This window comes from Eptesicus fuscus, chromosome 17 (genome assembly GCF_027574615.1).
Source record: "Eptesicus fuscus isolate TK198812 chromosome 17, DD_ASM_mEF_20220401, whole genome shotgun sequence".
Taxonomy (NCBI): Eukaryota; Metazoa; Chordata; class Mammalia; order Chiroptera; family Vespertilionidae; genus Eptesicus; species Eptesicus fuscus.
The window spans coordinates 40,315,264-40,341,790 of NC_072489.1; the positions used below are offsets into that span (position 1 = coordinate 40,315,264).

Sequence of the window (26,527 nt, forward strand, 5' to 3'; positions counted from 1 at the left end):
CAGGGGGGTGGGGGCATGCGTGGGGAGGGGTGTGGGATGGGAATGGGGGGATGAGGACAAATATGTGATACCTTAATCAATAAAGAAATTTTTTAAAAAAGAAAAAAAAGAAAGGTTTTTTGGTTCAGCAGATTTCCACTAGAATGACATAATCTAGGAAGAACCAAGAATCCTTGGGAACCAATCTTCATTTCCTAATTCTGCTTGAGAATGAGACATGCAAGCAGAGTTGCTAAAGAAGATCTAGTCTGGGAGAAGGGTCAGGAAGAACAGAATCTGTACCAACCACCGTTGCCCCTTCAGAGAAAGGAGCTTCTCCAGAGACAAAAGAGAACTGTCACTACTAATTGATACCAATGTGACATCTGTTTCTTAAAAATACAAATTGTCATTGATTCTCTTCTCTTGTTTCCCCTGCTTTTTTTTTAATGTTTTTATTGATTTCAGAGAGAGGAAGGGAGAGACAGAAACGTCAATGATGAGAGAGAATCACCGATCGGCTGCCTGCTACACAACCTCTACTGGGGATCGAGCCTGCAACCTGGGCATGTGCCCTGACTGGGAATCAAATTGTGATCTCCTGGTTCATGAGTCGACATACAACCACTGAGCCACACCGGCCAGGCTCTCCTGCCTCTTTTTTACACACTTCAGCATCTCTACTATCCCAAAACCCTCATCTTCAACATGTACCTTTATTAGTTAATTTTTGCTTTTAGCAAGACCTCTTAAATCTCTTTATAAGCACAGATTACTCCTTTTCCAGTCTCAGCTGGTTCTAAAATCCTTAATATGGACAAATGTTGGTGTGTCCTTTCCTTCTCATCACCCAACCATCCTTCCACCCTCATCCCCACCCCCACCAACCTTTCTCTGAGGAAAGGCCCTTCCAGGACCGGAACTTTATATTATTTTTTTCACTAGTTACCTGTTAGGTAAAATGTACCACATAACCTCTCCTTTAGCTTTCTTTTCTCATTTCTTATATCCCCAAAATATTTTATAAGTCACCATATCCATCTATTTATATTATCTTCCAACTGCCTTGTCAGATAAGTGGGGAAGATACTATTATGACCAGTTTACAGAAGAGGAGCCTAAGCATAGAAAACATAAAGAATACAGGCCACGCCCTGGTCGGGTTTGGTCAGTGGTAGAGCATCGGCCCTCAGACTGCAGGGTCTCAAGTTCAATTCCCGGTCAAGGGCACGTACCTCAGTTCCAGGTTCGATCCCCGGCCCCCCATCGGGGCACATACCAGAGGCAACTAGTCGCTATGTCTCTCTCACATTGATGTTCCTCTCTCTCCCCCCCACCACCCGTCTCTATCTCTCTCTCCCTTTCTGCCCTCCCCCTTCCCTTCCAGTCTCTAAAGATCAATGGGGAAAGTATCCTTGGATGAGGATTTTTAAAAAAAGGGATACAGGTCACAGCTGGTTTATAGCTTCCAACCCAGGTATCCTGCCTCCCAATTCCATCATCCAGTAAAACCTATGTACCTCCAGATCAAGAATGAGTTCAAAGGACTTTTGATAATTTATTTCTCATGCAAGTCACTGAGAAAGCCATGTTCTCCGTGATAAGAAGCACATCAGCTTTATCCAAGGAGAGAATATCTACAGGAAATAGAAAAGTTAGGATAAGGCAGGATTGTTCTGTGTGTCATCTTATCTAAAAGCTTAGTGACATTATCCTGTAAGATCAAACAACTCTATTCTAAATTTATACCATGTAATCTTCAGGAATCAATTTGGTTTCCCAAGATGGCTTTCACGTTAAGAAGGAATTCAGACTGACCCACCAAAATGAGTATTCTTGTTTATTTAGTAGCTATAATCCCACTGAGTTCCCACTAATACGTTGCCATTTAGGTTTATCAGAGATTGATTTATAAGTAGATTAAAAGAAATTGGCCCCTTCAGGTCTGATGCCTCTTTTTTTGTTGTTATTAATCCTCATCCAAGGATATTTTTCCATTTATTTTTAGAAAGAGTGGAAGAAAGGGGGAGAGACAGAGAAAGAGAACCATTGGTTGCCCCCGTGGCCCGAACCGTGGCTGGATTAAGCCTGCAACCAAGGTACATGCCCCCAACCAGAATCGAACCCAGGACCCTTCAGTCCTCGGGCCACCGCTCTATCCACTGAGCCAAACCGGCCAGGGCAGGTCTGATGACTCTTAAATGAACTAATAAAGTAAGCTCCTAAACTTGTTAAACAGAAGGATAGACCTTGGACCCTTGATAACCTCACTAAGGTACAGTCACAGGATAAGGCCCAGCCCAAGAATACCGAGCAGTCTTTGCTCTTCCCCTCGACACTCACATTTTTTGGCCACAGGACATGGGGTGCAAACATAAGGGCAAGGTTATAGGCAGACATCTTATTCTTGTCTTGTTTCTTTGCTGTCTGGTACAGGAGATCGAGCAATAACTTCAGCAAGTTACGATTGGGTGGAGGGAGAATGAGGAAGAGCAACTGAAGAGCTTCAATTTGCCGCTCCTTATCTGGTCTATCGGTCTTGTTTCCTTTATCATCAAACTGCATCAAATCTTGAGGACAAAAGAGATGATTGCAAATAGGAAGGAAATATAAGCAAGAGGGGAAAAAATGTTCCTACTATTAACCTCCCCTCAACTCTAATCAAAGAAAGAAGAAAAAAAGAATTAGGCATAACCAGAGATTATAGCAAAATATAATAAAATAATGTCAATACAACTGAATAAAAAAAGAAAAGCCCACTCAAAAATGGGCAAAAGGCTTGAATAAATATTCCTCCAGAGAAGATATATAAATGGCTAATAAGCATTTGTGCACTCAGTAACATTAGCTATCAGGGAAATGTAAATCAAAACCATAATGAGATACTACTTCATACCCACTCGTATGGCTATAATAAAAAGGACTGGCAATAACAAGTGTTAACAAGAATGCTGAGAAAGGGCCCTTCTTACACGCTGGTGAGAATGTAAAATGGTACGACCACTTTGGAAAACAGGTAGTTCCTCAAAAAGTTAAACATAGAGTTACCATATGTCCCAGTGATTCCACTCCTAGGTATATACCCAAGAGAAATAAAAATATGTCCACGTATTCCTTTAATAATTCCACCCCCTTCACTTTTCCTCACTCAGATATTTTATTGCTAAAAGAAATATGAGGATGAATTATGCTCTGATAACAGGATAATCCAGACAGGTCCTCATGGAGTCAGAATAATTGTTTCTCCCCTAACGGACTACACAGGTTATCAATAAAAACCCTGGGTAATGGGAATTTCAAAAGATACAGATAACTATTTGCATATAATTCATATAGACCTGAAAGTGGTTACAATGTGTTGTTTAAGCTGTTGAACTGCAATAACTTCAGGTTTAGGAAACAAAGGTAATATTTCTAGAAACTATCCCCTGTTAATATGAAGTTGAAAACAAAAATCCCTTCCAGTTATGAGCAAGGCATAGCAAATGCTACAACTGTGCCACACCTCAATATGACCTCAAAGAACAGTGAATCATGGGGTGGTGAAGGGGAGGATTTTAAATACTGTACTAAGTTAACTCAATGGGAAAACAAACAGAAAAAGCATTCTTCATGTTACCCTTATAAAAAAAACTTATGGATATTTTCCATATCTTTTTCAAAGATCCAACCATTTTCTCTCCAAAGTAATTTAATAATCTAGTAATATTTTCTCATTTGTATCATCTGGGTTATTACTGATAGTGCTAAAAAAATCTAATCTGCCCTGGCCAGTATGGCTCAGTTGTTTGGGCATTCTCCCATTGCACTGGTTGCTGGTTTGATTCCCGGTCAGGGCACATGGCCGTGTTTCAGGCTTGATCCTGGGTAGGGGGCCATGTACGAGACAGCAGATCAATGTTTTGCTCTCACATCAATGTTTCTCTCTCTCTCCTTCCTTCACCTCTCTCTAAAAATCAATTAAAAATCTTTTTTTTTTTTTTTCATCTAATCTTGCCCCACCGGTGTGCTGAGTGGCTGGGTGTCAACCTATGAACCAGGAGGTCTCGGTTTGATTCCCGGTCAAGGTTTATGCCGGGTTGTGGAGGGGGGAGCGGGGGAAACCAATCAGTGATTCTCGCTTATCACAGAAGTTTCTCTCTCTCTCCCTTCCTCTCTGAAATCAATAAAAATATATTTTTAAAAGGTAAAAAAATAAAAAATATATAATCTTATTCGATTTTAGAAATTTAAATTTAGTTTTCTTTTAAGTAGTAAAATTATTCAAAAGAAAAAATCTTTTATTTATTTTTCTTAAAATTAGAAGGGGTGCTCACTTTGGCAGCACATATACTAAAACTGTAATGATACAGAGAATATTAGCATGGCCCTACAGAAGGATAATATACAAATTCATGAAGCATTCCATTCAAGAAAAAAATAAAAATTAGCCCTGTCTGGATAGCTCAGTTGATTGGAGTGTCATCCCATACACCAAAAGGTCATGGGTTCAATTCCCAACTAGGGCACATACTTAGGTGGCAGGTTCAATCCCTGGTTGGGATGCCTATGAGAGGCAACTAATTTTTCTCTATCACATCAATGTTTTTCTCTCTCTCTCTCTCTCTCTCTCTCTCTCTCTCTCTCTCTCTTCCTCTTTCTCTAAAAATCAATTAAAAATATATTCTCAGGTGAGGATTTTAAAAAAATTAGAAGAGAAAAATGCTCAAGGGCATTAAATTATAGCAGCATTACAGCTGTGCAACTGAAGAATGAATTCCCTACCACTCAGGCATAAAGGAGAATGAGAAAACTATTTATGAGCTGAAAATGGAACATTCTCCAAGATATAGTAAGTAAAAAAAATAACCATGTATATAATACCCTACCATTACATAAAAAAAGAAAAAAGGAATATATCTAAGTATTTGTAAGTGTATACAATATCTCTGGAAGGATATATTAGCAATCATAGCACTGGTTGCCTCTGCAAAGAAAAACTGGGGAACAAGGGTGGAATAGAGTCTTTTCACTGTATACTCTTTTGAATATGAACAATGTGAAAGTATTAACTAGTATTTAGGCAGCAAATAAAATTATTTTTAAAAAACAAATTTACTTGGGATGGTGAACACACAATATAATATACACCTGGAACCTATATAATTTTATTAACCAATGTGGCCCCATAAATTCAATTTTTTTAAAATCCTAGGGGAAAAATAAAAAAAACTTCCAAGAGTAGAGATGATCTCAATTGAGGCATAATAATACTTAGCTAAAGCCTCAAACCAAGGCAAATGTACCAAACCTATAACCATCTCAGGAATGTAAATTAATCAAACGAAAAGCATGCGTTTATTAATTTATTTATAAAGGTTTTGTTTGTTTTTTTCTAAATATGTTTCTATTGATTTCAGAAAGAGGAAGAAAGAGGGAGAAAGAGAAAAAACATCAATGTGAAAGGGAAACATTACCAGCTGCCTCCCAAACACCCCCTACCAGGGATTGAGCCCATAACCCAGGCATGTGCCCTGACCAGAATCAAACCTGCAACCCTTTGGTGCATGAGAAGGCATCCAAGCAACTGAGCCACACCAGCCAAGGCAAGCATACATTTATTGAGCAACTGAAATATTCAAAGCACTATGCTAGGATCCCTGAAGAATTAAAAAAAAAAAATTAAACCCCAATTTTATGTTCAAAGAAACTAATTTATAAAAAACACACACACACACACACAACATTTGATTAAGTTAAACTTAGCTGGCCAAAACTTATGAGTGCCCAGAAGTCCAAAAATACCATGAAGTTTTAACCAATATTAACAAAAGTGGGGGCTTTATTGTTTTGTTTTTCCCTCCCTTCCTGTCTTTCTTTCTTTTCTTTTCTTTTTCTAAAAGTATTGCTGTGGATTACAAACAATAGAAAATTCCAAAGGACTTTACTAAATTGAAAGAAATACACTTAAATCTCCTCCCCTCTTATACTCACCAGCAATTTTGAGGTGTGCATGGAAATGTTTATGGGTCAGCAGGGGCTCAGGTAACTCTCCTAGAAACATCTTCAGCAAGGTAGCAACGTCATTGGAGTGAAACTCCCCTGATTCCAAATCAATATCAGTTCCATTATTGAGAGCATCCCTTAAAATCTGCTGCCGGACACTATTCCCTGGTATTCTAAACAAACCTTCCACTCGTAAGTCTGTTTAGCATGAAAGAAAATAGAGGACATACAAAAAGGAGACAGAAAGTGAAAGTATGATTAAAATAAGTGATCTAAAAGGCTACTTTACACTTGAAAGGCTCTTTACAAAGACCTTGAAGAAGGTTTTTGCTTTTTCCCCCAGAGTAATGTAGAACCCACTAGCCCCTGTGGAGACAAATCTGAGCATCCCTGAGGACCTGGAGATCTGGACTAAGAGTTGGTCCACTCAGGAGTCATTCAATGTCTTGAGACACATCTGAAGACTAAATTTAATCTAAACAATAGAAATGAGCTCAAAAAAGAAATTGGAAGAAAAGCCAAATCTCCCTGAAGGCCGCTTTCCTTTGCCATCTGAGAGTTTGTTTGAAGGGGCCGAGTTCATCTGTGGAGGTTTATTGCTCCTATAAACAGTTTCCCAGCACAGAATGAATTTAAAGTCTCTGTGTTGCCTCTGGAATTGGAACTCTAACCTGTCAGATCACCTTTCAGTCTAAGATTCCTGGAACCTTCACATCATCCCAACTAAACTATGCTTCCCTCCCAACTAGGTTCTAAACTAATCTCAAATGATTAAAAAAAGAGGAGACGTATAGTTTTGATTTGATTGGAAGAAGCCTGAGAGTTCAAGTTTTCAGCTTGGGAACATATTTATCTTCATACTAGAGGCCCACCGTGGGGTCCCTCGGTGTGGCCTGCGGGGATCCGGGTTATGCAGGTCAGCTGAGCAATGCTCCCGCTCTGGGAGCACACTGACCACCAGGGGGCAGCTCCAGCATTGGTGGTCAGTGCACATCATAGCGACCGGTCAACTGGTCAATCAACCAGTAGTAATGGTAGCTTAAGCTTTTATATATAGGTAACTCCCTAATTGAGGAGACAGGGCCAGGCAGGCAACAGTAAATGAATGAACAGGAACCATATCGAACTGAGAGCACATTCTTATGCTCTAGCTGATTGTGTCAAAGTGGCAACAGGGCCCAAGGATCCTAGACCTTCCTATCATCCCAGAAAACTGCAAACCTAGACTTTCCCCATTTTAAAACACTGATAACTAATTTTATTTTTAATTTAATCCTTTGCCAACTAAAAACAAAACATGAATGTAGATGACTCAAGCCCGTAGGCTGCCTAACCTCTGCTCTAGCTCCTAGTACAGTGTTTGCATTGAATTTATCAAAGGGTCATAAAATGCCACACACTTCACATACACTCAGCTGTGCCAAGCACTTAGAGGAATGACATAACCAGCATGACTACTAAAAAAGAAAATAGGAATTAAGTAAAGAATGTATTTTAATTATATAATCCTAAAGATAAAGGTATCTTTGGTGATAAGTCATTCTCCCTTGAGTAAATGTTATGATTCTCTAGGGACAATGTATTTTTCCAGAAAAAACTCTCTGAGTCAAGGGGAAGATGTGATTGACACAAGCTAATTTATATACATCTTTGAAAACAAAAAACAAATCAATATATGAAGTGAAATTTAAAACAGAATATATTTAGAAACATGCCACCTGAAATTATCACTGATTAGTGTCTTTATAGATGGTTAGCTGGCACCTACTAACTCAAGGGTGTCAGCTCTCAATAGAAAGCAGACTATTCTTCATTAACAAAGAACAACAAAATTTTAATTAGCCTTACTTTTGTGTAGATATTCAATTAGCTGGTATATCTGAGCAATGCCTTCCTCTGTCAGTGGGGATCCAAATACTACTCCTTTTTCTAAAACAGAAAAGAAAAGAAACAATAACACAGGACTATATTTTCCACAAATAGTACAAAAATCAGCATACTGAACACCACTCAAGCATCCGATGTCACAGTTCAGCAAAGGCTTTCATAAGGAGAGTAAACAAAAATCTTAAGAGCTGGCCTTTGCTGGTTTGACTCAGTGGATAGAGCATCCGCCTGTGGACTGAAGGGTCCCAGGTTCGATTCTGGCCAAGGGCACATGCCCGGGGTTGCGGGCTCGATCCCCAGTAGGGGGTGTGCAGGAGGCAGCCGATCAATGATTCTCATCATTGATGTTTCTATCTCTCTCCCTCTCCCTTCCTCTCTGAAATCAATAAAAATATATTAAAAAGAAAAAAAGTATTTTAAGAGCTGGAAGTGTACCTGAAAATGCACCAGGAAATGCAATCAAAACAACTCCCAATCAAGTCTGAAAGTTTAACATTAGATTGTAGGTTTCTTGAAGACAAAGTAACAATACCTAAAATGTTGATATTTAATTTAAAAAAAAAACAAATAATAGAATTTAGAGCCGTAATTGTCAAAGCATGACAGATTATCCACTAGAGTAGATACAGGGTCAGATTATAATGTTTAAACTTTTTGCTAACTTAATTATTTCCTTATATTTAATAAAATAAGATATGCCCTGACTGGTTTGGCTCAGTGGATAGAGCGCTGGCCTGCAGACTGAAAGGCCCCAGGTTCCATTCTGGTCAAGGGCATGTACCTTAGTTGCGGGCACATCCCCAGTGGGGAGGTGTGCAGGAGGCAGCTGATAGATGTTTGTCTCTCATCGGTGTTTCTAACTCCCTATCCCTCTCCCTTCCTCTCTGTAAAAAAAAAATCAATAAAAAATATATTTTAAAAATAAAATAAGATAGTACCTCTTTAATATCTTATCAAAAGCAGCACTGTAGCCCAGCTGGCATAACTCAGTGGTTGAGCGTCAAAGTTCGATTCCCAGTCGGGGCACATGCCCGTTATGGGCTCAATCCCCGATGGGGAGTGTGCAGGAGGCAGCCAATCATTGATTCTTTCTCATCATTGATGTTTCTATCTCTCTCTACCTCTCTCCCTTCCTCCCTGAAATAAATATATATATATTATTTATATTATATATTTATTTTTTTTTTTTTTAAAGCAGCACTGTAATTTGTTTTCTGGGAAGGCTGTTTTGGGGTGAGTCATAGATATTTTTATTTGCCTTTTCAAAGCATTCCATTGAAGCATTCCATTCAAGAAACCTACAATCTAATGTTAAACTTGCAGAGTTGATTGAGAGTTGTTTTGATTGCATTTCCTGGTGCATTTTCAGGCACACTTACAGCTGTTAAAACATCTGGGAACTAACAACTGCAATAAAAAAAAATGCTCAAACTGACTTTACTGTACTCTCTAGCTATGAACTTTGTCTTATTTTAAACATTATTTTAGTACAGTATTAATAGGGAATGAAAATCAAGGTGTCCCTGATAAATACCTAAACTAATTATGTCACCTCTCAAGGACTGACATATATTTGGCTTTAATTTATCTAGACTTTTAAAATAATTTTTATTGTTTTACTTCTTATGAAAATGAAAGATTAAAAAAAACAGAATTGCTTTATGGTATTAGCAACTCCTCAATGAAGATAAAGATGCCAAGAATGAAGCCCAAAAAGCACCGTTCCCAAACACATCTCCTACCCTTTCGCTTGACAGACATCAGAGACCGGAAGAATCCTGTCGCTGGGCCAGCTCCACCAGGCAACTTAAGTTCCACTTCTCCCATCAGCTGAGCCAATTCAGTTCCAGGTAAATCAATGAGCCTTGTGATATTGCTGACCACCAACTCAGTGAACACCTCAGGTTTCTCATGACGGAGTTTTTCGACAAAAAAGTCAGGATTGAAGATAATGGGCTGACCTCGAAGGGAAGAGTCATTGCAGATAACAAAATTGCAGATGGCATCACTGGAAAAAATGAAACAGAAGAATCTTGGGGTGGGCCTAGTTCATTTTCATGTGTTTCTCATGCCCTCTCAACCACACAGTTATTCACTCTTTCTGTGGGTTAATCTACACATTGGCCTTTTGAAAAACCTTATCCTTAATCTGGTCACTGTACAAAAGAAGACAATTTGAAATTGTTGCTTTTAAGTCATACCCACCTAGATACTTAGGAATTTAGTTTAAGGAAAAGACATGTGGCTCAGTGGTTGAGCGTCAACCCATGAACCAGGAGATCACGGTCCGATTCCCGGTCAGGGCACATGAGTAAGGGGTGTGCAGGAAGCAGCCAGATCAATGATTCTCTCTCATCACTGATGTTTCTATCTCTTACTCTCCCTTCCTCTCTCTGAAATCAATAAAAATATATTTAAAATAACAATAATTTAAAAAAGAAAGAAAAGAGACCAGATAGCCTCTATTATATGACCTGAATTTGCCTCTTAATTTCAGGCATATACCATAGGAAGATACAGATCCTTACAGCCTCCCAAATATAATAACATATTAGAATTGCTAGTCACATAGACCACATTTCCTTATTAAAACAGTCAAGCCCTGAATGATTACTGCTAAATACTTGTAAAACATCAGACCTGCAGCTGTTCCCCCTAACAGAGCAATGGGTAATCATCAAATTAAGTCCCTCTTGGGAACACAGCCACTACTAGACGGTATTTACCATGCAGTGATCAATTGCTGCCAACCACCACATTCAGGTTAATCATGCTTACTGTCACAGGAACCATGTGACAGTAAGCATGATGATTCTATTGAAGACTTAAAACTAAATCTAAATAGTGTCATAGACAATTTGAAGACAATTACCCATAGGGTTCTTTGGTTCCTGGGTCCCTACACAGGTAGGTATTTCCTTATGGTCAACTCCCTTTAAATGAGCCAAACATATATAGATATTAATTCAGCCTTGTCCAGGTCCAGAAATAGGTTTTATTTGAAAATCTTTCAATTCTGGATGCCTCTGACTCATGATCTAAATCCAGCCTTTCCTCAGACAGATTCTTATAAGGCACTTGAAAAAGTCTATAGTATTTTGCTTCCAATTTCACTCTTCTATCACTGAGTAATACTCAGCAAGTCCTGGTCAGTGTGGCTAAGTTGATTGGAGTGCCATCCTGTACACCAAAAGGTGGTGGGTTCGATTCCAAGTCAGGACACATACCGAGGTTGCAGGTTTGATACCTGGTCAGGGCACGTGCAGGAGGCAACCAATCCTCACATCAATATCTCTCTCTCTATCTCTATCTCTTATCTCTCTCTCACTTCTCTCTAGAATCATTTTTCTTTTTTTTTTTTTTTAATATATTTTATTGATTTTTTACAGAGAGGAAGGGAGAGGGATAGAGAGCTAGAAACATCGATGAGAGAGAATCATCGACCAGCTGCCTCCTGCACACCCCCTACCAGGGATGTGCCCGCAGCCAATGTACATGCCCTTGACCGGAATCGAACCTGGGACCTTTCAGTCCGCAGACCGACGCTCTCTCCATTGAGCCAAACCGGTTTTGGCCATTTTTCTTTTTTAATGTTCTGTTGGCTCCTGATCTTAGCTGGTTTTCTACATTACTTGGGTTATATTCCTGGCAAAGCTCCTTTGACTCAGAAATAATTCCTTCCCTATTCTGTGTGTCCTAAAACCTAACTACTGTACATTTTACTTTTAATATGCTACATATAAGAACAATATTCCGGGTGAAGCTGAATCCCGAGTCCGGGTGAGGCCGTGTGCCCCTGGATCCGGGTGGGGCTGGGTCCCGGGTCCGGGTGAGGCCGCGCACACCTGGGTCTGGGTGAGGCCACGCGCCCCTGGGTCCGGGTGAGGCCAGGCGCCCCTGAGTCCAGGTGAAGCCGTGCCTCTGGGTCCGGCCGAGACCAAACCAGAGGGAGTCGGACCTGCATTACCACCATTTGTCCACCATCCAGAGCTGAAAAGTCAGTGCCGACACCTACACATAAGGAACTGGTGGACATTGAAATTGGGTCTCAAAAGAACTGTTGGTCCAGAAAGAAACTCACTACAGACTGATTCATTTGCCTGTCAGCATAACTATTATTGCTCGTCTCACATTCAGTTCTTATAAGTATATTTCTAGTGACACATGATCTCGCTCATCTAGGGGAAATGATGAACAACATAGACTGATGAACAAGAACAGAACCAGAAACAAGGAGGCATCGATCGACTATCAGGCCTCAGAGGGAGGGTAGGGGAGGGTGGGGAGAAGGGGGAGAGATCAACCAAAGGACTTGTGTGCATGCATACGAGCCTAACCAATGGTTAAGATCAACAGGGGGTTGGGGCATCCGTGGGGAGGGGTGTGGGATGGGAATGGGGGGATGAGGACAAATATGTGACACCTTAATCAATAAAGAAATTTAAAAAAAAAGAACAGTATTATTCAATCTCTTGTAGCAGAGCCATCACCAGTTGTTTGCACCCATTACAAATTATTTCTAAATAGAGGCCCAATGCACGAAATTTGTGCAAGAGTAGGCCTTCCTTCCCTGGGCTGCCAGCACCGGCTTCCCTCCGGCACCCAGGACCTGGGCTTCCCTCGCAGCCCCAGCTTTGTCTGATCTAATTAGCATGTTACCCTTTTATTATTATAGAAGATGACTTGTGCTACTCCTTATTATATAAACAGTCATCTGTTATATAACAGATGAGTTCATAGACCACAAGCCAGAAAGGACAAGTAATCACATCTGTCAAGCAAAGTTGAAATTCACCTGACTCATACAAACATTTCCACAATAAAAACATCACAACACCTAGCACTCTTCCAGGAAAAATGACTCCTCTAAGCAGTAAATGTATCTAATTCCTTTCCACAGAATACATGACCGCACAATATAAAGCTGAGAATATCAAGAAGCATGGCTAAGAATTTAAGAGATTTCTAGGACTAAAGAAAAAATACTATATTTAAGCAATAACAACAGTTATTTCTAGGACTAAAGAAAAAATACTATATTTAAGCAATAACAACAGTCCTACTCTGCAGTATCTTATTTTAATACAAACTCTAAGTTTGCTCAAAAATAAATAAATTTCTTACATAAGAGCTGAAAGCTTCGGATGAGGCATTGGTAAATCGAAGAGACTGCGAAAAGCTTTCTCCTTGTTTGTTGTGACAAAGGAACCCTCCTTTCCCTGCCTCATTACAGCCTACACAAATTCCAGGCATGCTACAGGACACAAGGGCACATTATGGGGCCTGAAAGGCAATACTTATTAGGACTCTACACACTCATCTGCAAGAAGGAACAAAACAGGAATTAAAAACTGGACTAGTTCATTATATTTGCCAATATACAGATGAAATTCAACAATAGTCTCCCGTCACACAGAAAGTTGTATTAGATGAAACAATCACATATGTAAAAGTGTAAGGACAAGTAGTTGTATAATATGGAGAGAAAGGTGACCCCTACCTCACATCATACATACAAAAAAATAAATTCCAGACAGAATAAAGATCTAAATATAGAAAGCCAAACTTTAAAAATTTTAGAAAACGGTATAGAAGAATAAATTAATGAGGCAGAGGAAATGTTTCTTAAACAAGGTAAAAAGAACACAATCCACAAAGAAAAGATTGATACATTTAAATACATTAAAATTTCTATAAACAAATGACAGTATAAACAAAGTTCTTAAAGAATGAAGTCACAATGCCCCTCTGGAGAGAGGAACTGCATGAAAGAACAGGAGTGGGAGAGAAACTTTCACTGTATGTTCTTTTGTACTTTCTGGATTTTTTGTTTATGTGAACATATCCATTCATAATAAATACAATAAACAAATTTAAAACTTTAAAAATAATGAAAGATAACCCATAAACTGGAGAAAAAACATTTGCATGCTAAAAGGATTAGCATTCAGGATTTATAAGTATGCCTAACATTTATTTCAAAAATACACTCAACTCAATAGAAAATTAGTCAAAGGATATGATCAAGTAATTCACACTAGTAGAAGAGGGGACCTAAATAACTAATAAACATGAAAAGAATCTCAACTTTAGAAGATATCAGGGTAAAGCAAATTGAAAAATGGTATCTTTCCCCACCCATTATTTTGGCAAAGACTATCAGATTCAGGCAATATCTTTTTATTCCTAGTTTGATAAGGGTTATTTCTTTATTCATAATCATGGGCCAGTACTTAATTTTATCAATTTCTATATCTATTGATGATTATATAACTTTTCTCCTTTATTTTGTTAATGTGGTAAATAACACTGATTAATTTTCCAATGTTAAACCAATTTTGCATTTCTAGAATAAACCCAATACTGTTATGATGTATTATCATTTTTATATATTGCTGAATTTAGTTTGCTAATAGTTTGTTTAGGTTTCTTCATATATGTTTATATATGTCCTTTCTTGTATTGCCTTCAATAGATTTTGTATCAAGGTTGTGCTGGCTTTATAAAGTTAGTTGAAGAATGTGTCTTATTTTTCTATTTTCCGAAAAAGTGTATGGGAGAGATTGTTATTTCTTCTTTAAATGTTTGATCGAATTGGCTAAAGAAGCCATCTGGCCTAGTTTTCTTTGTGAGAAGGTTTTTAATTATATATTCAATTTATGTTGTGTTATAAGACTACTCAAATTTTCTACTTCTTGTGTTAATTTTGATAAGATGTGTATTTCTAGGAATTTATCTATTGCACATAAATTTTCAAACTTTTTGGCATAAGCTTGTTTATAACATCCTCTTAGGAACTTTTTAATGTGTCTAGGTTCCATAGTGATGGCCTCCTCTTTGTTCCTGATACTGGTAATTTATGATTTATCTTTCTTAATGTATGAATCTTATTAGAGGTTTATCAATTTTATTAGCTTTGTCAAGGTTTTGTTGAATCCCTCTATTACGTTTGTTATTTCATTAATTTCTGCTCATATCTTTTTCACTTCCTTTTTTCTACTTTTCTTTACTGGATTCAGGATAAAAGTGGCACTGCCAATCAGTGGGGAATGGATACCCTTTTCACAAAGTGGTGCTGAGACATTTAAACATCTATGGAATGAAAATTGACATCTATCTCACACTATACACACAGATCAATTCCAATTGTAGATCTAAAGGTGAACAGCAAAATAATATACCTATGAGAAGGTAATATAGAAGAATATATTCTTTTTTTAATATATTTTTACTGATTTCAGAGAGGAAGGGAGAGGGAGAGAAAGATAGAAACATCAGTGATCAAAGAGAATCGATTGGCTGCCTGCTGTACACCCCCTACTGGGTCGGCTTGGCTCAGTGGATAGAGCATCAGCCTGCGGAATGAAGGGTCCTAGGTTCGATTCCGGCCAAGGGCACATGCCTCGGGCTTGATCCCCAGTAGGGGGTGTGCAGGAGGCAGCCGATCAATGATTCTCTCTCATCATTGATGTTTCTCTCTCTCTCTCCTTCTCCCTTCCTCTCTGACATCAATAAAGAAATATATTTTTAAAAAAAGACATGCCCTGGCCAGTGTGGCTCAGTTGGTTGGGCATCGTCCTGTGCACTGAAAGGGTGCTGGTTGTTTCCTGGTCAGGACACACACCTGGGTTACAGCTCCCGGGAGGGAGGGGGACATGCTGGAGGCAGCAGATTGATACTGAGTTTTCACATTGATGTTTCTCTCTCTCCCTCTCTCTCTAAAAATCAATAAATTCTTCTTAAAAAATAAACAATGACATACTAATATTTAAAAGAATGGCTAACATTAAAGATATTGACATTAGCAAGATTTAAAGAAAGTAACAGCCCGACTGCAGTGGCTCAGTGTTTGAGTGTCAACCTATGAACCAGGAGTTCACAATTCAATGCCCAGTCACAGCATATGCCCAGGTTTTGGGCTCGATCCCATGGGGGGGAATGCAGGAGGCAGCCAATCAATGATTCTCTCTCCTCATTAGTGTTTCTACCTCTCTCTTCCTCTCTGAAATCAATAAAAATATATTTTAATAAATAAAGTAAAGTAACAGTAACACTTTTACACTGATAGTGGGGCTATAAATTGGTACAACTATTTAGAAAAACTGTTTGGTTTTATCTACTAAAGTTAAACACCAGTGTACCCTATGTATGATCCAGCAATTCCATCCCATGTCTAATGCATGCAGCCACATGTTCACCAAAAATCACAAACAAGAATGTTCACTGAAACATCAATTTCCAAACAGCCAAAATTAGAAGCAAAATGTCCAGCAGAATTGTTTAAAAATTGTAGCATATATAATGGCATATTTTACAGCAATAAAAATGGACAAATTCCAGTTGTATGCACCATCATGAATAAATCTCACATACAATGATAAGCGAAAGAGGTCAAACACACAGACAGAAACTATTTACTATATAATGCCATTTATATCAAATTTTAAAAAAACAGACAAAACTATAGTGTTTAGAGATACTTGCTTAAGTGGTAAAATTACAAAGATTTATTTATCATATATTTTAGGATAATGGTTACCTGTGGGGATTAGTGATTAAGAGGAGGCATGAGGGGAGCTTCTAGGATGCTAGCAATGTTCTTGTGATAAATCACTGAGCTATGGGGAAAAGGGAGGGTTTCATTTGAAGTAAATATGGCAAATGTTAAGACTTGTTTAAGCTGAGAAACAGGAAAATAGTATTGATTATATTATTCCATATATTCATCTTTATAATCAGCATCTTTCATGAAAAATTATTTTAAGAAACCAAGTAGTTTTGACTTAAATTTTGCTATAACTTAATGTAAATACCATAGACAATCAAAGTACAAGTATATACTAAAAGGTTTTTTATTCTTTTTTTACTAAAAGTTAACTTCCTCATCATAAAAGTTTTAGATGGCCAGAAGCAGGAGAATTAGGTTATGTATGCAGGCACACAAAGGTAGCAAATGGCTTCAGTATTTTATTTTTTTTTGCTTCAGTATTTAAATGCATATACTAGGCCACTATCCCAAGAGTGATAAAGGTAAGCCCTACCACCCCTCAAAAAAGATAATTTTTATAACCTACTTAGAGTCTGCAATGATTAGTTTTACCACTAGATGGAACCCTGCACGAAAGGTGATATACTTAGTGGAAGAACTAGAAACAGAACCCACAGCTAAAAAATCAATTACAGAAAAATGACATGCATGTGTTTTTTTGAGGCATGTTGAAACCATGAAACTGAAAAGTCCGAGGAAGCAAAACCTATATCCTGCAGATGTATCTTTTGGCTGACTACTACTAAAACAGCACACCCACAAAACTAAAGTTTCCTCCCTAATGAATTGCTTAACTTGATCTGTTCTCCGAGAACCACAACTTGGGCAAATCTATCAAAATATGAGCTATATTTAAAGTTGTCTAAACCTGACTTGCCGCCCTGAGAGAAGTATGCACTCTCTTACTGCTTTTACAATGTTCAGATCATAGCTCTGAAATATGGCTTTAAATGTGTCACTGTTAGATAGGAATACATACAAGGCTATTATTTTTCTTTCCTTTTCTACATATAAATTTAAACTGGTAATGTGAAAGCTGCACATAAAGAGAAAGAATACAATAGCCCCATGTGCCTAAGTTGGCAAGGTTTTGTTTTGTTTTTTTAATAACAAAGCTCAAAGTTTATAAGTAGTACCATAAGATTTCATGGAACACTATCCAATTTCTTAGACAAAAATTTTGAAAATTTATAATCTAAGTCCTGTGCTTATGAGTAGCTGTCCTAGGTTTGGTATTATCAACTTATCTTTAATTTAGATTTCAATAGTCTGCAAAAATATATTTGACCATTATATTTTATCTTAACTTGAACAAATTTCAAAGTACTAGAGTAGCCTGGCCAGCATGGCTCAGTGGTTAAGCATCTATGAACCAAGAGGTCACAGTTCAATTCCTGGTCAGGGCACATGCCTGGGTTGTAGTCTTGCTCCCCAGTGGGGGGGGAGGGGCTTAGGAGGCAGCTGATCAATGATTCTCTCTCATCATTGATGTTTCTATCTCTCTCTCCCTTCCTCTCTGAAATCAATAAAAATATATTAAAAATGCAAGTATGTATTATCTGCACAAAGCAGACACTTTATGGAATACAAGGGCCCACACCATCAACAGAACATTAGAAAGGTTAACATCTAAAGGGCAAATAAGAATCTGTATGGTATTTATCACCACAAAGTAATATTTTATACCTTAGAAATTATAAAGACTATTATTCACTCATTATTGGCCACTTACATAAAGCTAAACTAATAAGAACACATTGCTGACCAGTCATGAAATAGCTCATGTTTCCATGTCCAAATGTGTCCACACCAATTATCTCGTGACCGGTCAGCAAGGTGCTAAGTTGAGAATATGAATAAAAATATACATGTGTCCTGCCCTCAAAAAGCCTTTCAGAAACCTAACTTGTCTTTTACAATATGAAATTGGTAAACCGGTTTCAGGTTCAGATCAGATTTTGTGAATACCTATTGATTATGTAACTAATACTATCACTAAAATTTAAATTCAATTGGCAACATCCTTTAAAGGAATTTAAACTATTTCCGCTAAAGAACAGTATTTTGTCTTCAGGTTTTCATCATAATTCAAGATCTTACAGCAGAACAAGGGATGATCCAATCAAATTTATTGATCCCCTCTATGTTTTCTGCTCTAAAAATGGTCAACCAGCCGAAACCGGTTTGGCTCAGTGGATAGAGCGTTGGCCTGCGGACTCAAGGGTCCCAGGTTCGATTCAGGTCAAGGGCATGTACCTTGGTTGCGGGCACATCCCCAGTAGGGGGTGTGCAAGAGGCAGCTGATGGATGTTTCTCTCTCATCGATGTTTCTAACTCTCTATCCCTCTCTCTTCCTCTCTGTAAAAAATCAATAAAATATATTTTTTTTTAAAAAGAATTTATGTAAGCCAATCTTATGTTAAAAAAGCTTTGCATGTAGTTTATATATGATAAAAGCAGCTTTTTAATAAATAAATAAATAAATAAATAAATAAATAAATAAATAAATAAATAGAAATGGTCAACCATTTATAGGCAGCTCCAAAAGTGGAAAACTGTTCCTTATAAAATTTTTAATAACACATTCAATCATGCTCATCTCAGCTAGGGAAGGAGCTCAGTGCCCACTCATAAACCCAGCTTCCCAAGACTTGGAATCTCCTATTTGGTATAGCAAACACCAAGAGACACCAAACTAAAAAGTTGCCTGATTTACACTGACACAGTGTAAATAAGAACACTCTACTTCAGGGATTTTCAACACTTGTGCCCCAAGAATTTTCAACATGCAATACTTGACTATTTGGTCAGGGGCATTGACCTCTTCTCCCTTAGATTGTTAAATTTAAAAAATGACAAGAGCCAGCACAACAACAGACGTCCAATATGAATGCTCTGTCTTGAACCATAAATATACTACAGGCCAGGTACATGAAAATGCATGCACGGGGAGGGGGGGGTCCCTCAGCCCAGCCTGCACCCTCTCCAATCCGAGACCCCTCAGGAGATGTCAGACTGCCTCTAGCAATCCGGGACCGCTGGCTCCTAAGGGCTCGCCTGCCTGCCTACCTGATCACCCCTCACCCCTCTGCCTGCCTGCCTGATCGCCCCTAACCACCTCTGCCTGCCTGCCTGATCGTCCCTAACTGCTCCCCTGCTGGCCTGATCGCCCCTAACTGCCTCTGCCTTGCCCTGCACCCAGGACCCGGGCTTCCCTCCCTCTGGCCAGCCACAGCCACCAAGGACCCAGGCCGGCTTCGCCCAGGCTGGCTGGAGCCACAGGGGACCGTGGGCGGGCAGCTTTGCCCAAGCCGCAGCGGCAGGCGCCCGGGACCACGGGGTGGGCGGCTTGTCCCTCTCCCGGGCCGCAGGCGCAGGTGCAGCCGTTGGCACCCGGGACCACGGGGCGGGCGGCTTGTCCCTCTGCTGGGCCGCAGCCCCAGCCGCTCGTGCCCGGGACCGCAGAACATGTGGCTTGTCCCTCTCCCAGGCCGCAGGCGCAGGCACAGCCGCTGGCACCGGGGACCACAGGGCGGGCGGCTTGTCCCTCTCCCAGGCCGGGCCACAGGCACAAGCATAGCCACTGGTGTCCGGTACCGCGGGGCGTGCGGCTTGTCCCTCTCCCAGGCCACAGCCTGGCTGGTCCCCATTCCTCTCTCGCGAGCTCATTTGTGCCTGACTGGTCCCCATTCCTCTCTTGAGAGCTCATTTGTGCCTGGCTGGTCCCAATTCCTCTCTCCCCATTGTTGAGTGTCTGAGCCATTACAGCGAGTCAGTGTGAGGGCGTGACGACCATTTGCATATTAGCTCTTTATTATATAGGATACTAGAGGCCCTTTGCACAAAGAATCGTGCAATAGACCTTCCTTCACCTGGCTACTGGCACCAGTTTTCCTTCCGCCTTCTTTCAGGGTGGGGGCTTGGACCCAGCGGCGGCAGCATGGGGCAGGAGCTGCCGGGCCCCACGCCGCCATCCGCGATTGGGGCGCCGCCACCGCCACTGCCAGGTCCCTCAGTGATAGGAGGGACCCAGGCACCGCCACTGCTCTGACCGCTATCGCTGAGGGGTGGGACCGGGTGCCGCTCCGACCACGATCGCTGACAGGAGGGACCCGGGCGCCTATGCCTCTCCGACCGCGATCGCTGAGGGGCGGGACTGGGCGCTGCCGCCGCTCCCACCACGACTCTCGCCGGCCCCATCAGTCCCCCCTTGGCCCCAGCGGCCGCCGAGAGGCCACCCCGAGTCCCGCCCCCCAGCCTCCTGCCTGCCCTATCGTGGGCGTAGCGGAGTGATAGTTATTTGCATATTACCCTTTTATTAGGTAGGATTATATAGGATATGTAATCAATTAAGACAAGCAAGTTCTCAAGACTGGGGCAAGACCAGCTGGAAATTCTTCCTCAGAAATACTAAATTTTGGTGTGCTTGCTTAGGAGAAAACGCTCTGCAAAAATAAAGTAATGATTTCCTAAACTGCAGACCCTCTGCTCTGTTCTTTAGTTGTTCTAGGAAATAGAAAAATCTATCAAGTATTGAGTGGTTTTATTACCTGTGAGGCTCAGTACTAAGGGTTTTAAAAGAATTGTCTAATTTAATCCGACATTTTCTGGAATAGACATCTTTACTTCCATTTACAGATGAAAAAACTGAAGCTGGGAGGTGAATATTGGCCTGAGTATTTTATTCATTTTGGTACTATTGGAAATGGGACCGTTTTCCTGATTTCCTTTTCAAATAGTCGCTAAAGTATAGAAATGCAACTGAATTTTGTATGTTGATTTGCATACCGTGACTTGACTAAATTTAGTAGATCTAACATGTTTTTAGGATTTCCTATATATAACAACATGTCTGCAAAGAGGGACAATTTTACGTATCCCTTGAATAGAAGTGGCAAGAGTGGGCTTCCATGCCTTGTTCCTGACCACAATATCACTTCACATCTGTTAAGATGACTATTATCAAAAAAGAAGGAAAAAGATGAGGATGTGGAGAAACTGGAACTTCTGTATCACTGCTGGTGGGAATGAACAATGATGCAGGTACTACGGGAAACAGTATGGAGGTTCCTCAACAAGTTGAAAATAGCGCTTACTCCATGACCCAGCAATCCCACTTCTGGGTGTTTACCCACAAGGATTACAATCGGGATCTGGAGGAGATATTAGCGCGCCCACGCTCACTGGGGCACAACTAGCAACAGTCAAGATGTGGAAACAACCTAAACGTCCAGGGACAGATGAACGGATAAACAAAATGTAGTACATACATACATAGAATGGAATATTACTTAGCTTTTTTTAAAAAAAAAGAAAATTCTACATATGTGACAACATGAATGAGCCAATTACAGAAAGGACTACTGCATGATCCTATTTATATGAGGTATCTAAAATAGTCAAAGCATAGAATTAAAGAATGGAATGGTGGTCGCCAGGGGATGGAGAGGTTGGGGGAAGGGGAGTTACTAACAGGCATAACGTTTCAGTTCAGCAAAATGAAGACGCTCCTGAGATTTGCTATACAACATGGTACCTACTCCAACAACACTGTTACCGTGCCCTTAAACATGTGCTACGTGGGTAGATCTCTTGTCAAGTGTTCTTACCACAATAAAACAGTGTTGTTTTAAATTGGCCCATTTCTTTTCTTTTTTTTAAATATATTTTATTGATTTTTTACAGAGAGGAAGAGAGAGGGATAGAGTTAGAAACATCGATCAGCTGCCTCTTGCACACCCCCTGCTGGGGATGTGCCCGCAACCAAGGTACATGCCCTTGACCGGAATCAAACCTGGGACCCTTGAGTCCGCAGGCCGACGCTCTATCCACTGAGCCAAACCGGTTTCGGCAAAATTGGCCCATTTCTAACTGACAATCAAATCCTTGCTCTGACTTAACCACACACACCGGCGCTGAGCCCAGCGACCGGTACTGACAGTTCTCCACCAACGCGGTGTGACGTCGGGGAATTAGCTGAACAGCTCTGAGTTCGCGTTTCCTCACCATCAAAATGAGTCTCAGGGCCGAAACCGGTTTGGATCGAGCATCAGCCTGCGGACTGAAAGGTCCCGGGTTCGATTCCGGTCAAGGGCATGTACCTTGGTTGCGGGCACATGCCCAGTAGGGGGTGTGCAGGAGGCAGCTGATCGATGTTTCTAACTCTATCCCTCTCCCTTCCTCTCTGTAAAAAATCAAAAAATATGTTTAAAAAAAAAAAAGTCTCAGGGAAAAGGCGGCAGCGCCCACTGGTCGGTCTACCGTCAACGCCGACCACCCACGGGCATCAGCAGGGCCAAGGGGGCCCGACTAACGCCCAGCGCCTGGCGGGACCACCGCGCCTCAGCCGCAGCCCCAGCAGGCGCCAGGGTGCGAAACGTCTTGGGAGGAAGGCACCAAGTCCGGCCCCGTTGGGTCACCACCACCCAAAGGAAAGGCGTCAGTACGACCAGCCCACGGCCTCGTTTCCTAGGCAGCTGGACCAAAGACTCGGCTCACCTCCGCCCGGACTCGCGAGCTGGCACCTCCCCTTCATTCAGCGCCTCAGTCGCCATCTTAGTCAGCAAACTTCTTTCACCGCCCCCCCACGTTAGGCCCCGCCCCCGCGCCCCTTGGATTGGCTAAAGTGTTTGCCCCTCTTCCACACGATTGGATGACTTGACCGCCCCTTCTAAGCCAGAACGATTTCATTAGAGTTCATTATATTATTGGTCTATTCAAATACCTAACCGTCATTGGTCGCCTCCTGCCCTGGCGGAATCGAGAGGGGTTGGGGCGGGGGAGGAGACCCAACCCCGAGGCCTGCCGGGAGTTGTAGTTTCTCGTTTTCGTTAACCCTTCGGACTCCACCGATTTTTAGGTTCAAGTCAGATATGGGCAGCCTACGCTCAAATTTCTTCTGATGTATAAATCTCAAAATTAAAAAACTGTCGAATTTAAAAGTCACTCCTCAAAATGCAAGATTCCGTTTTCTGTCTACAGAAATACCTGGGAAGGTAGGTATAGAGTGGCAACCAAGAAACACTTACTATTAAATTGCTATGAAATTTAGTTCACAGCCTGCGTTTTTCAGATGGCCACACAGCATAGCGGTAGGTTATTTATGCTTCATTCCACCCGCTGCCTACCGGCTTCCCAGAGAACCCACAGTTTGCCTCTCTAGTCTGAATCATGGAACAAAAATCTGCATAACTTTGTACCTGGCTGAGCTTTCATCCTCAGTGGTAGAAATAACCATAATTATGCTTGCCCTCCCTGCCTCACGGTGAAGATTAACTGAGGCAACAGATATGAGAACATTGTAAACTGAAAGCACTATTTTTTCTGTATTCTTTTTCTATGCTGGATTTTTCTAAGGGATATTTTCTCTATTGCTCCTTCTGACATCCTTTCAACGGAGGTTCTCCATCTCTCTCTTTCATTAAGTTCTACCCACATGTTTCAATTTCTCACCGGTTCTTCCCTGCCTTAGAGCCATTGCTAGTTCTGGGTGGCCCAATTTTCACTTAATTATATTTCAGATCTCAGCTTAAATGTCACTGGTCCAGGTGCCTTCCATGGCCCCCACTGTATAAATCGCTTCCCCTACTAAACTTTCACATAGCACTCTGTATTCTTCCTTCATAGCTCTTATCACCATTTATAATTATATGATTGTTTGTGTGAACATTTGTTTCATGTGAAGTTTCCCAACTAGACTTCCTGCCAACAGTGAGTAGAGACTACATCTATTTTGCTCTCTGGCACATAGTGGCCTTTCAAATCGATATCTTTTAAATAAATTTTAGACTGTGGTGGGGGGCTTTTTTTATTTTTCAATTACAGTTGACATGCAATATTATTTTATATTAGTTTTTAGGTGTACAGCATAGTGTTTAGATAATTATGTAATTTATGAAGTGATTCCACCCAATAATTCTAGTAACCACCTGGTACCATACATAGTTATTACAATATTATTGACGATATTCCCTATGCTGTACTTTACATCCCCGTGATCTTTTGAACAAATTAACATATAAGTCCTCAGACTATTTATATTGTCTCAACCAAAAATTGAATCACATGTTCTAATATATTATTTCAATTAATGAGAATTCATATTAAAAATTGGAAAAAAGTATCAAATAATACTGCATTTAGTTTCATGTTTAACAAATTGTTCTTAATTGAGCAAATACATGGAAAGAAACACAGAATTCAGCAAACATGTAGCAGTGGAATTTTTCATTGAACCCCCAACAACCTTGGAAAATCCAGCCTCATAATTTACATACATGTAAATTACACACACACACACAAAGCAGGGAACCAAAGTCTCAAATTCTGTCCTGTCTTTGAAGTATAAACAAAGTTTTTTCCTGCTCCATAATACCCAGCCCATCAATTGATTGACTGATTGAATGAAACTGATGCTTTCACAACAGAGGAAATATTCAAAACTTTCAAGTATCACCGCTGTATCTAGTGGGAGACCACCACACAACTATATTTCTGGCTCATCTATTTTGATGACATTTTTATATAAAGTGCCTTAATGTTTAGAGAAACATAACAAGTATTTAAGAGCATGGACTCTGGAGTTAGCTAGCCTAGGTTCAAATCCTGGCTCCATCGATTCTGGCTGTGTGCCCCCAGGCAAGTTACTTAACTTTTTTTTAGTAAATGGAATTGATAGCAGGGGGAGGGGAGGGGAGGCATCGACTTGTTCCACTTATTTATACATCATTGGTTGCTTCTTGTATGTGCCCTGACCAGGGATTGAACCCGAAACCTTGGCATATTGGGACGATGCCCTAACCAACTGAGCTACCCAGCCAGGGCTACTTTCCAATTTCATTTCCTTTCCTGTAAAATGAGATAATAACATTGATTGAACAGATACTGTGAAGATTAAATGAGAGGATCTCTGAAAAGCTGCCTAGCAGCACAGTGTCTGGTACATACCAAGACTAGATAAATGTTCACGTGACATAATAAATATCAAGGATGCTAAACTCCCTTCTCAGACAATACTTCTATCTCCATTGCTGTGTGATAAGGACCACACATTACACTTGTAGTTACAGTTTAATGAATTACTCTGGAGAAGGGGGTGTTTCTCCTCAGAACCAACTGTTCTGCTGTGATTTCTGATTAAAAGCAAGTATCAGTGCTGAGTGCTCTAAAATGACACCCCCATACTCCAGCTGACAGACCTGCAAGGGTGCCACGGCTCCCTGAAATCATCCTCACTCCATCCAGGTACTGTTTCTGAGCCTGCAATAAGCAGGGTTATACAGAGGAATCGTAAAAGTTGAGAAAGTCAACTTGTTTCCAACAAACTGGCTGACAGGAGGTCACAGAAAAGTGGCCCCAGCCCTCAGGGAGTTTGTAACAAACTCTAGGAGACAAAACAAATGCACATAAGCCACATACAGCAGAAGACAGATTAGAATTGTGGAGGCTAAATATCAAAGTGGAGAGCAGACCCCTAGGGACTCGGAAGCCTGGAGGAGGGAAGAAAGGCCCCGGGCTCTCAGGGGTGGTTTAAGAGCGAGGGCGGGACTCGCATCTGCCACAAAGATCACTGCAAATCCATCTACCTGCCACAACAGACGTCAAGCTTTGGGGGCAGTAGTGTTCTCATCATTTTTGTTGCCAGGCCCTAACCCAGTGGAGGGGGGAAAGGAAGGGAGGAAGTTGGGAGAGACATAGAAGAAGGAAGAAGTTGACAAAGAAAGACAGAGAAGGAGGATCTACCATGACCAGCACCCCAACATCGCCCTTTCCACACCCCCACCTGTAACCGCACCCTCCAACAATGCAAGTGACTTGCAGTCCCCATGAAACCTTCTGTTTTCCACTTTTTTTTCCTGTTTTCTCTGCTTAAATTAAAATGGTATATTGTGATGCCCACATCAAAATATAAAAGTAGCCCTAGCTGGTTTGGCTCAGTGGATAGAGCGTCAGCCTGCAGACTGAAGGGTTCAATTCCGGTTAAGAGCATCTGCCCAGGTTGCTGGCTCGATCCCCAGTAAGGAGGGTGCAGGAGGCAGCCGATCAATGGTTCTCTCTTACCAGTGATGTTTCGATCTCACTCTCACTCTCCCTTCCTCTCCGAAATCAATTTTTAAAAAATTTAAGTCA

At 40.7% G+C, this 26,527-nt stretch overlaps 1 protein-coding gene and 1 non-coding gene across 2 annotated transcripts in view; one reads left to right on the top strand and one right to left on the bottom strand.

The window, feature by feature from the left end:
* Nucleotides 1–22,953, bottom strand: part of ARHGAP19 (Rho GTPase activating protein 19) — a 44,544-nt gene extending 21,591 nt beyond the window's left edge. Inside the window, exons 1-5 of the mRNA XM_054729370.1 lie at nt 22,898–22,953; nt 9,594–9,859; nt 7,813–7,893; nt 5,953–6,162; nt 2,323–2,549 (exon numbers count right to left, since the gene is read on the bottom strand). Of these exons, the coding sequence (XP_054585345.1) occupies nt 2,323–2,549; nt 5,953–6,162; nt 7,813–7,893; nt 9,594–9,859; nt 22,898–22,953 (840 nt within the window). The remainder of the gene's footprint in view (nt 1–2,322; nt 2,550–5,952; nt 6,163–7,812; nt 7,894–9,593; nt 9,860–22,897) is intronic.
* On the top strand, nt 4,288–4,393 carry LOC129152119 (U6 spliceosomal RNA). The gene has a single exon (XR_008558834.1). It is a non-coding gene; the product is annotated as a U6 spliceosomal RNA (small nuclear RNA).
* Nucleotides 22,954–26,527: the final 3,574 nt, after the last annotated feature.